The 11,078-nt window shown below is 39.1% G+C and overlaps 2 protein-coding genes across 11 annotated transcripts in view; one reads left to right on the forward strand and one right to left on the reverse strand.

The window, feature by feature from the left end:
- The window catches only part of LOC130216157 (unconventional myosin-IXb), a 108,862-nt gene extending 100,705 nt beyond the window's left edge, over window positions 1-8,157 (forward strand). For 2 of the 10 annotated variants that reach the window (XM_056448044.1, XM_056448050.1), the window contains 5 exons: window positions 982-1,113; window positions 1,655-1,778; window positions 4,397-4,512; window positions 5,766-5,893; window positions 6,686-8,157. In XM_056448044.1, the coding sequence (XP_056304019.1) occupies window positions 982-1,113; window positions 1,655-1,778; window positions 4,397-4,512; window positions 5,766-5,893; window positions 6,686-7,098 (913 nt within the window). In that variant the 3' untranslated portion in view covers window positions 7,099-8,157. Of the gene's footprint in view, window positions 1-981; window positions 1,114-1,654; window positions 1,779-2,875; window positions 2,924-4,396; window positions 4,513-5,765; window positions 5,906-5,996; window positions 6,059-6,685 lie in introns of all 10 variants that reach the window. The other 8 variants (XR_008835770.1, XM_056448047.1, XM_056448046.1 and 5 more) reach the window with 8 other exon arrangements.
- Window positions 8,158-8,274: 117 nt separating this feature from the next.
- zgc:194627 (uncharacterized protein LOC799208 homolog) overlaps window positions 8,275-11,078 on the reverse strand; it is a 7,679-nt gene continuing 4,875 nt past the window's right edge. Inside the window, exon 4 of the mRNA XM_056448051.1 lies at window positions 8,275-8,742. Coding sequence (XP_056304026.1) covers window positions 8,600-8,742 — 143 coding nt within the window. The 3' untranslated portion in view covers window positions 8,275-8,599. The remainder of the gene's footprint in view (window positions 8,743-11,078) is intronic.

The raw sequence follows: 11,078 nt of genomic DNA on the forward strand, positions 1-11,078 counted from the left end.
AGTGTTTCTCAACCATGTTCCTGTAGGACCACCAACACTGCATGTTTTGGAGGTCTCCTTTGTCTGTCTCTTTCGGGCTGCGTCTGAAACCTCCTACTACTCAGTAGGTACTGCATTTGACGTAAACGTACTACTCAGCCATTAGAAAAGTACGTTCTATACAGTATGAATGTAAGAAGCATGAATGGAATTCGGACGTACTACATCCGCCATTTTGTCATGGTCACGTGACCTACCCGCATCAGTTGCGTCACTTCACTCCCATTCATGAATTCTCTTGCGGGGCATCATTGGATAGCGCAGCGTGCATGGGATGCGCACTTCAGAATCTTGCCGGAAGTAGTAAATCATCCGGGTACTTTGCACATACTGATTTTCGAATTCTATGAATTTAGGCATACTACTCAGCTGGCATACTGATTTTAGCGTACTGTATAATATGGGCAGTATGCGGTTTCGGACGCAGCCTCAGACTCTGCGAACTAGGTGTGTTTGGCTAAATTGTGCAGAGCTGGTGGTTCTCCAGGAACATGGTTGAGAACCATGCACTAGTGTTTCTTGGATTAGTTATATGTCAGCTCTGTTAGTGTGATATTTTAGTGAATTTCTCATTCACTTTTTTAAAACAATATTATGATGATTATACATAAAATTGTGTTTTAAACATGCCATGAGGTGTCTGGTTTAAGGTTGGCATCATGAGCTATACACAAAATGGTTGAAAATGTTAACTGTGTAATTCTCAACTATTTAAAAAGTTTAACAATATGTTAAGCAACAAACATATGTGATACGTTTGCATTATTTTACATCAGTATTGTATTGAGTTTACTGCATAGTACACATTAGTTGTATGTCATCCCAGTGGAAAAAAGCATTAATGGAAAATGTTTTGAATGTGCCTGTAATTCTGGAATAAGTCTTAAAGCTTACTTTTGTTTGTGAAAAATGTTATATTTTTTCTCTCTGGACTCATTTCAGGGTTGCCAAGGAAGAGAAGAGCAATCGGATGACGCCAAACTCTCTGGCCATTGTCTTTGCCCCATGCATTCTCCGTTGTCCGGATAGCGCTGATCCACTTATGAGCATGAAGGATGTCGCCAAAACCACCACGTAAGACTAAAACATGTCACCAATTCAAGATACAGTGTGTCGTTAAAAATAAATGTAGGGTATTTTGTAAATAAATGCCATTTTTAATGTTAACGTTATTGTTCCGATAACGAACTTGGGCCGATATTTTAAACAGACAAATTATGTGTTACTTGCTGCTTGCCACTTTTTAAATTATTTTACTGATGTTTAGATTTTGTTTAGTGTTCGGTGACTTGATCGCTTGATTTATGAATATTTGTTCGAGGCAGTAGATTTTATTTATTGAAAAGAAAGTTGGCCATAATAGCCATATTTAAGTTCAGAGATCAGTTCAAACTGTTAAGGTTTTCAAATAAAATCAGTTGTCTTTGCGTTTGTTTTTTGTTTGTGTAATCATGCAGAATATTTTTTTTTTAATTATATTTATTAGATAATATATTGACTATTGGCATCCATAGTTGATAGAGTTATTGGTTATCATTCCATATCGGTGCACCCCTATATAAATGTGTTTTAAAATGCACAAACTCTCAAGACTGAAACCTTTACTTTTTCTCAGTTGTGTGGAGATGCTACTTATCGAACAAATCCGGAGGTACAACGAGAAAATGGAGGAGATCGAGCAGCTGGAATATGCAGAGGCACTGGCTGTCAATCAGCTCAAGCTGAAAAGGAAAAACACGGTATACTTTATCACCTTCACTTTAGCAGAATGCAGTTCTGTCTGCTTATTTTCAAGTCTTAGATACCCATGAAATTTTTTTATATTTCCCCATTTTCCCCACCTTAAGCTATTTGTTTTCCCAACAGTCTGCAAGTTCCCATTAAAAAATACTATAGTAATTTATCATAAATACTAGTGTTTTTGAACTTCATACTTCAGTTAAGTAGTCCTCAACGCCCGGGCCGCGGACCGGTACCGGTTCATGGATCAATTGGTACTGGGCTGCACAAGAAATCATCAATAGTTTCTGTTTTATTTCTTATCTAAGTCTGAGCGATCTTTTATTTTGAAAATATCATTTATTTTGAAAAATGACCGTATTCTCTTGCTTACGTCTCCGTCACTTGAGCACCATAATTTAACCCACAAGCAGCAAAATCTGTAAGAATCAGACATCTTTGGAAAGTTTCTATGCGAAGAGGAAAAGGCTCAGTGAAGGACCCACAAACTGCCAAGAAACGGATCTGCAACCCATTTGTCAACAAATCAGGTGAATCCTGGAGATCGCAAATGATGGCGGCCATTCACATATCACGTCTTTTCTGTGCACAAGTTTGCGATTTCTTCTGGGGGCACGCGGCTTGTGCGCAAGTGACATGCTCGACCCTTCCAGGCACGCTCTGTTGAAAACATCTTCAGAATGCTGTAAATGCACTGTGAGTGCACCGCAAGTCACGTGACAAGATCTGACCGATCAGCTGCATATTTTGTATGGAATATATTTAGTAGAGTGTTTTATACTGTAAATATTACAGTATGAACGACTCTGTTAATGAATGTAGTAGTAACTATAGTGAATTACTAGCATACTTTAGTTTGTATTGTAGTTTAATATACCCTATAGTTGTAAAAGCTACAATATTGTCATTTGTTTATAGTACTATAGTATATGTGTTACAAAAGCAACTATAGAATTACCACAACAGAATCAAGAACGTTGCTATAAAATTTAAAAACACTACAGTATTTACTGTAAATTACTATAGTATTTTTTAGATATAGGCTTCCTAAAGTAACTTTCGCACTGCTTTTTTGCTTCTCGTTTTATGTCTCTAGTGCTGGCATTTACCTCTCAGGTTTATCACTCCTTACAAAGAAGTGGCGGTATGTATGTCCCGGTGGTGTTGTGACAGACATTAGTTTTGGCATGTTCATGCATCCAGTGTGCATGCAACGTAAACAAGTCATGCCCACTAACACTAACTCAACCCACTGCATGTACTAGTGTAATTTATAGACCTGTAGACCTCTAAGAGGGTATGGGGTGGATGTCGGTGTAGATGTGTGCTGGTTTTGGGTGGTCATTGCAGTGAATGGCATGAATTTCAAAGCTTAATGTAGAAAGAACAAGTCAGATTAATTGGTCTCATTTTCATTAAGGGCTAGGGTTCTTTACAGTACAGTATGGGTAAACAATTATTTCCCCTCACTCATGGTTGCTACTTACTCAAACTAAAGTTGTAAAAGTTGTTACGAAAGTTAGAAAGTTGTGTTCTAAAATAGGTAATCATACCCTACCACTAATTTGGGATGCTTTCATAAAGTTATATAGCACAACAGTATGCAAGTATTGCAAGTCTGTTGAGGGTTATGCATCCTGGAATTGGACTGTACTGTTTCTGATTGAGAAACTGAGTCCTACAAACCTTTGAAACTCATGCCTTGAAGATTTTTCCATACTTTGAATTGTGTTTAGTTCCTCAATGCCATAACATCCATCCAAATAGTTGTCATTCTTTTCCAAAAAACCTTTTTCTTTTCATCCAGACTTACTGAAACATCTCTTTCACACTTCATTTCCACACCACAAGGGAAGGTTCTAGCACAATTGAAGAGTTACACAACCTTTTTTACTCTTAGACTAACCAAAGAGGAGGGGACTTTCTTGTGGAAACGGGAATAATCTTAAAGGAACACTCTGCTATTTTGGAAAGTTGGTTTAACAGTTGAAATTTACCATTTTTCAATCAATTCAGTGAACATTTTTAGCTTAGCGTAAATCATAAAATCTGATTAGACCAGGTGTGTCAAACCTGCAGCCCTGCGGAGTTTAGTTCCAGCCCTGCTTCAACACACCTATCTGTAGGTATCAAACAAGCATGAAGAACTCAATTAGTTTGATCAGGTATGTTTAATAAGGGTTGGAACTGAACTGTGCAGAGCTGCGGCCCTCCAGGAACTGAGTTTGACACCTGTGAATTAGACCACTAGCATCTCTCTCAAAAATGACAAGAGTTTTGATAATTTTCCCATTTAAGGCTTGACTCTTCTGTAGTTACATTGTGTACCAAGTCTGAGAAGAGTCAAGCTTGAAATAGGAAATGATCAAAATCTTTTTGAATTCTTTTGAAAGAGATGCTTATGATCTTATCTGATTAAATGGTCTGTGCTAAGCTAAGCTAAAAGTGTTGCTACCAGACCAGAAAATCAGCTGATTGGATTCCAAAACAGAAAACTCAACTCTTTAACTTTAGGTAGCTTGTAAAATGAGCCTATTGCCAAATAAAAGTGGAGTGTTGTTTTAAATCTTTAAGTTTTGTTACCCTGAGTTAAAGTTGGTATTTGTTTGGACCCTAGATTCGGGAAAAGCCATCTACTGACCTTTGTGTTGTACCTGAGAACGAGCCACTGGATTCAGACACGGAGGCTGAGCGGAGCCTGGTGGAGCGGATCAAGTCCATCAAGCAGGAAAAGTATGTAGACTGAGATCCCTGGACTAAATGTATCCCTCGGGAGCAGGGATGAGGCTCTGTAGACCCAGGGTTTAGCTCCATTCCTAACCAAACACGCATACATATTTTAAGAAATCCTGTAGTCTGTTCTTGTACGTAGATGACTCCGTTAGCTAGATTTGATTGTTGATGATTTTGATATGATCCAGGATATTTTCATTTTTCAATACTCATCCATGAGTAGTTTTCACAGCAACAGGTATATAAGCTCAATCCTTCTCTGGAGCAGCGTATTTCATATAAACAATATTAGTGTCATTTTGAGCAAAGGTGATACTGAAAGTCTGTACCAACCACTGATATTTTCTTACAATCTAGACTCAAAAATGGTCATGGAATGGTACTTTTTCAAAAGGCTCAATTTTTGTGCACCTGTACCTTTTAGGGACAAACATGAACAATTTAGGTTAGGCTTCTTACCTTATCTATCTTCCTGCAGAGTTCAGCTCCAACCCTGATCAAACGTAACTAAACCAACCAAGTAGGATCCAAAGGAGCCCTTGGTAATTAAAGACAGGTGCATTTAATCAAGGTTTGAACTGAACTCTACAGAAAGGTAGATCTCCAGGAACAGTGTTGAGTACTCCTGATTTAGGTACCAATATATACCTTTAAGGCAGGGGTTACCAAACATGTTCCTGGAGGACCGGTGTCCAGCAGAGTTTATCTCCAACCCTAGTCAATCACACCTGAACAAGCCAATCAAGGTCTTACTAGGTATAGTTGAAACATCCTGGCAGGTGTGTTGAGGCAAGTTGGACCTAAACTTTGCAAGGACACTGGCCCTTCAGGACCGACATTGGTGACCCCTGCTTTAACCTAACAATAGGAACCTTTCAATGGGTACCACCTGAGATTTTTAAGAGTCTAGGATAATAGTCATGGCCAGTATTCACATTGAGGAATTTATTTAAGAAGATGTAATTATATATATTTGATTTAATCATGCTCAAATGTAAATTTGCACGTTTATATATAGGTGGTTTGATACAGCCATCTACTTCTCGGCAGAGATCAGTTTTCATGATTGAAAGATCCAAGGTCCATCACATAAAGAATGGACCTCTGAAGGCATGTTATATTTTATTTAAAGATGTTTTTGATTAGCGATGGAAGAGATCTCTGCAGGACAGTCCAAGATCAGTTTTCATTCCTTGCTCAGGAGCACATTGCTTGTCTCTTGAATCTGCTTTTTCTTGTGTTTGTGTTTTCAGAGAGGACCTCGCCTGCAGGTTACCTGAACTAGATCAACCCGGTTCTGACCAGGAGAACCTCGATTCAGAGGCATCAGTCAGCTCTGAGAGCCTGTTAGAGGAGCGAGCTGTCTGTTCGGACACGGAAGGTCAGTATTAAGGTACAGACTTTGTCCATTTCGGACCAAATCTCCTTTTCTTTCTCTGCAGTAGTCACCCATGTTTTGGGTCCTGTCCTTGTGTGTGGCACAGGTCTGGATGGGATGCTTCTGGAGCATTTAAAGAGGGTGGCGGTGCCGTCCACTCTGTAGCAGGTTGTGATCTCATTTAGCCCAAGTGTTTTTAGGGCTGGGATGATATATTGGTACATTGAGAAATGATTCTGCATTGATAATTTTCGATTGAATCAAATCAGAGCTTTACAAAAAAGACTACTCTGCTTGACTCCAATTCCTTACACATTCCACTTGAACCTAAAATAATCATTATTAACATTAGGAAGGGTTTAAGAGTTGCAAGAGTTCATAGTAAACCTTGTTCACATTAGATTTGTGGCGTAAAAGTTAGCAGCAAGTACATTTGACCACTTACATTACATGATCTGCTGTTAACTAGCACCATCTACTGTTAAAAACTAGCCTAGAGCACCATCTGCTGTTAAAAACTAGCCTAGAGCGCCGTCTGCTGGTGAAAACTAAGTTCAGAATTGAATTGAGATGCATTTTAAAAAGTCTAAATAACAATCCATGAATCGCACTGCATCAGTCTATTGTCCCGCCTCTAAGCATTCTGCTGTTATGTACCTGCATGAACAGTATACGATGGTGGTGGAATGAGACACTGCATGCTGTCTCTATCCGGACTGATTTCAGCATGTCTTGGGTTCTGCTTTGGCGTTTCTTCCTCTTTGGGTGTTGATTGCTCCTGTCTTCTTATCGTAGGGCAAACAATGCCAAGGTTATCCTCGCCGACTTCCCTTCCTATGCCAATCCTCTTGGCCCCGGGAGGCACCACACGGGCTGATGACAGCCCCTCTTCTGTTCCCTCACTGTCCTCTCCCAGGCTTCAGCTCCGGCGCCGCTATCCTATCATCCCCGGGACGGTCAAGCTACCCCCAGGAGTCCTGTGCCACCCGGCTGTCCAGTCCCTCAATCCCCGTAAGGCGCAGTCCCTCACCCTCGTCCAGCGGCGTGAGCATCCCGGCCGCCGCAAAGACAGCATCCAGTCCCTGTACATCGCCGCAGGAACTGAGCTGCTCTTCCCGTCCACATCAGCAGCCGCCTCCAGCACTCAGGAGCTCCAGACCTCCTCCAGACGCTTCTCAGACCCGGACATTGCTTTCGTAAAGGATTAAATTGAAGCTGTCGGCTCTGGAAGGAATAATCGGTCTTGTTTTCCCGCAGTCATTAATTGAGGATTGTCTCAACTAGCACTTTTTGTTTTCCATACTAATAATATATTGGATATTTTTAAAACCTTTTTTTTAAGACTCGAATTTGTGTTGCGTTCAGGCATTGATTCGTCAATGTTTGATGCTTTCTTTTTTTTTAAGTGTCAAGAAAAATGTCTTGCACCTTTTTGTGTGTATGTGTGTGTGTTTAACGAACAGGAATCAGGCCTTTATGAGGTTTTGTTGATTTATCTGAATAACCAGGTTCTCCTTAAAGGGATAGTCCACTCAAAAAGGAACATTTACTCACCCTCAACTGCTTTCTTTATTTTTGTTGAACATTAAAGAAGATATTTTGAAGAATGTTGGAAACCTGTAACCATTGACTTCCATAATAGGATCAACAAATACTGTGGACGCCAGTGATTAGATTCCCAGCATTCTTCAAAATATCTTTATTTGTGTAACAGAAGAAACTCAAATAACTTCTGAACAAGCGCAATGTGAGTAAATGAGGAAACTTTCAGTTTTTGGGTGAACTGTCTCTTTAAATGGGCTTTTTAAGCTGTACACCCTCCTTTATTCTCTGCACAAAAAACTCGTTTATAATGGAGGAGGGTGTTTGGGGTGGGAAGATGCAGCACTAGACGTTTTCCCTCACAGACTGCCACAACCGAATGCAAATTTTCTTCCAGAAGAACTATTAAGTGGATGAGCGATATGACACTTTGGATCTGCGTGGATGTCTATTGAGAATAGCTTTTGTTGTAGGACTAAATACGATTAGTGGCCAAGCCATTGTGTTTAATACTAAAGTCAAGCGTTTGCGTCTGCTGTTGAATGTTGATTGGAGAGGATGGAAACCGGATGGATAACTCGGATGTAAATGGTTTTTGCATTATGAGGACCGTATGTGCCTATTAGTATCGCTGTATTTGAGTCCTCATTGATGACTTTTTTTTGGATTTAATGGAGAAATGGAACTAATTATTTTCTTACAATACAATTTGTACTGGCCGCAAACCTGTGCTCTTTTAATACCTCTATTACCCATAATTCTTTGTGGTTTAATTTCAGCTCCAGGTGTACCTCTTCCTAGACCAGTCAACTTCAAATGAACACACACACACATAAAATGTATTTTTTCAATACAATATGCACTTTAGTAAGAAATAATGTAAAAAATATATAAATTATATTACATTATATTACAATAATGTTATCATGGTGGCGCAGTGGGTAGCACAATCTTCTCACAGCAAAAAGGTCACTGGTTCGAGCTGGATCAGCATTTCTTTGTGGAGTTTGCATGTTCTCCCCATGGGTAAGCTAAACTGTCCGTAGTGTATGTGTGTAAATAAGTGTATGGATGTTCCCCAGTGATGGGTTGCAGCAGGAAGGGCATCAGCTGTGTAAAACACATGCTGGATAAGTTGGCGGTTCATTCCGCTGTGGTGACCCCAGATTAATAAAGGGAGTAAGCCGAAAAGAAAAAGAATGAATGAATGAGTCCAGATAGAGGAATTATGATGTGGAGAGTTCTGCCTTGTGTTGTTCCTGTGCCGTGGCTTCTTAATTGAACTGCTGCGTATTTAGGTGATTGTCTTTCTGCGAAGGCAAAAAAACAAACAAAATGTATAAATGAATTAGAACTGCAGGATATTGGGAGAACATGTGAGTATTGCACTTTCAGTATTGTGATTAGGGCTGCATAGTATCACGATAATGGTATATGCGATGTACGTATCGCAGAAGTGTGGTAAATTACATTTTATTCTACGAATTGGTTGCTTCCCTAAATTTGACCTAACAGATCGAGCCTAACTATCTAGTAAGTAGACTAAGTAGTTGCTGTTCTAAGATGGGGCCTGTTCTAATGCCCAATTCACACAGGTCTTCAGCATCAATGCTTGACAGAGGGCGTGTCTAAAGTTGGGGCTGATGCGATCGTCATAGCAGCATCAGCCAATAAAATTAGTTTGAGCTGGTGTAATTGCATACAGCGAATCTGATTGGCTGATGCTTCTGCTGGTGCTTGAAAAGTTGAGAAATTCACAACTTCTGCAGCGAGCAACGCCACTGAAGCGGCGCCGACGGACTCGCAATTAATTTCGGCAACGCTTGACGTCACCCAATCAAAGTGAATGGGAAGCGCTAACAGCTGTGTGAATACAGTGTTCAGTCCACCATAGTTAATACTACAGTATGCTGTAGTGTATTATTGGTCACACTTTACAATATGGTCTCATCAATGTTTTTACTAACATGAACTATATATGAACAATACTTGTACAGCATTTATTAACCATAGTTCAACATTTTCTAATGAATAAACATCCAAAATCCTGTGTGTTAATGCACTGCAAGTTAACGAACTAACAATGAGCAACTGTTTTTTCATTTACTAACATGAATGAAACCGTAATAAATGCATTATTCATGGTTTGTTCATGTTAGTAAATACATTAACTATTATACAACCTTATTGTAAAGTGTTAGTGCTTTACTATAGTATGGTTCAAAACCTTTAAATTACTAATAGTGTTTTTTAATGTGGGAGTCATATGCTGTTTATCCAAATTTGACCAATCAGATGGGCCTTGCTATCTTTAGCCCCGCCTCCCCAGTAGCTGCTGTTCTGCTATTGGCTGGAACGGCCCAACAGTGAACCTAGAGCTGAAAATGAACAAAGATGAGGAAAATGACAACAACCAATCAGAGTCGGAACATCTGCTGATGTTTTCAGTCATTTAAAGCGTTTTAAAGTCTAAATGTTTGCACCTTGACACCTTAAATTATTTTTAAAAAGCGTATAGTAGGACTGGCTGATTTCGCCATCAAGATCAAAATCTCCATTAATTCAGAAACTATAGTGGATAAAATTTTTCTAGGTCAGTTTTTTTCAATTACTTTCCCTACCATGTGTGGAGTCACGTGACCTCGCTCTGTTAAGGCTGATTTATACTTCTGCGTCGAACGCACGAGTATGGTCGCGCTCGGACGCATACCAGTGTACCCCTTAAAAAAATGTAACTACACCGCACATTTGCACTACATTGACAATGATTGGAAGCTGCGGCAAAGATTCCTTGAGACGGCATATTTTCTATTAAAATGATTATTTACATGAAAATATTTGTTTACAGAGGATTCCATAACTATTATTTACAGGATATTTTTGATACTTTTGAAAACATTAAAAATAATTAATTTAGTTTCCAAAAGTGCACGTTACTTATTTTGACTTTTTTTATAAGAAAACTGACTGTTCGTTTCAAGGTAATGTGTGTTTTAATTTCAATTGTTCAACGTTGGCGTTCAGTAAATAATCATAGATGGTAGATAGTGTGTGTTTCCTTAATTTAAAATCAACTAATGCACCCTTCATTCAGAAATCTCTGACTTGTAATATGTGAGCATGTTTACGTACAAAACCTGTCAGTGAACTTTAATTATCAATTAATCGAGATTTTGTTTTGAGGCCAAATCGGCCAGCCCTACTATACGCCTCTTAAACATAATTATCATGCTAAATAATAGGCTAATAGATATTTTTATAATCTAATCCAGTCTAAAACAGCTGTCAAGGTGCAAACATTTAGATTATAAAACAGTCTGAGTGACTGAAAACATCAGCAGATGTTCTGACTCTGATTGGCTGTTGTCATTTTTTTATCTCGACTGTTCTATTTTCAGCTCTGAGTTTACTTTTAGGCAGCCCCGGCCAATAACAGAACAGCGACTACTAGGTAGGCGGGGCTAAAGATAGTAAGGCCCCATCTAATTGGTCAAATTTGGATAAACGGCATATGGCTCCCACATGAACAAACACTATTAGTAATGTATAGATTTTGAACCATACTATAGTAAAGCGCTAACACTTTACAATAAGGTTGTATTAGTTAATGTACTTACTAACATGAACAAATCATGAATAATGCACT

The sequence above is a fragment of the Danio aesculapii genome, chromosome 22 (assembly GCF_903798145.1).
Source record: "Danio aesculapii chromosome 22, fDanAes4.1, whole genome shotgun sequence".
Taxonomy (NCBI): domain Eukaryota; kingdom Metazoa; phylum Chordata; class Actinopteri; order Cypriniformes; family Danionidae; genus Danio; species Danio aesculapii.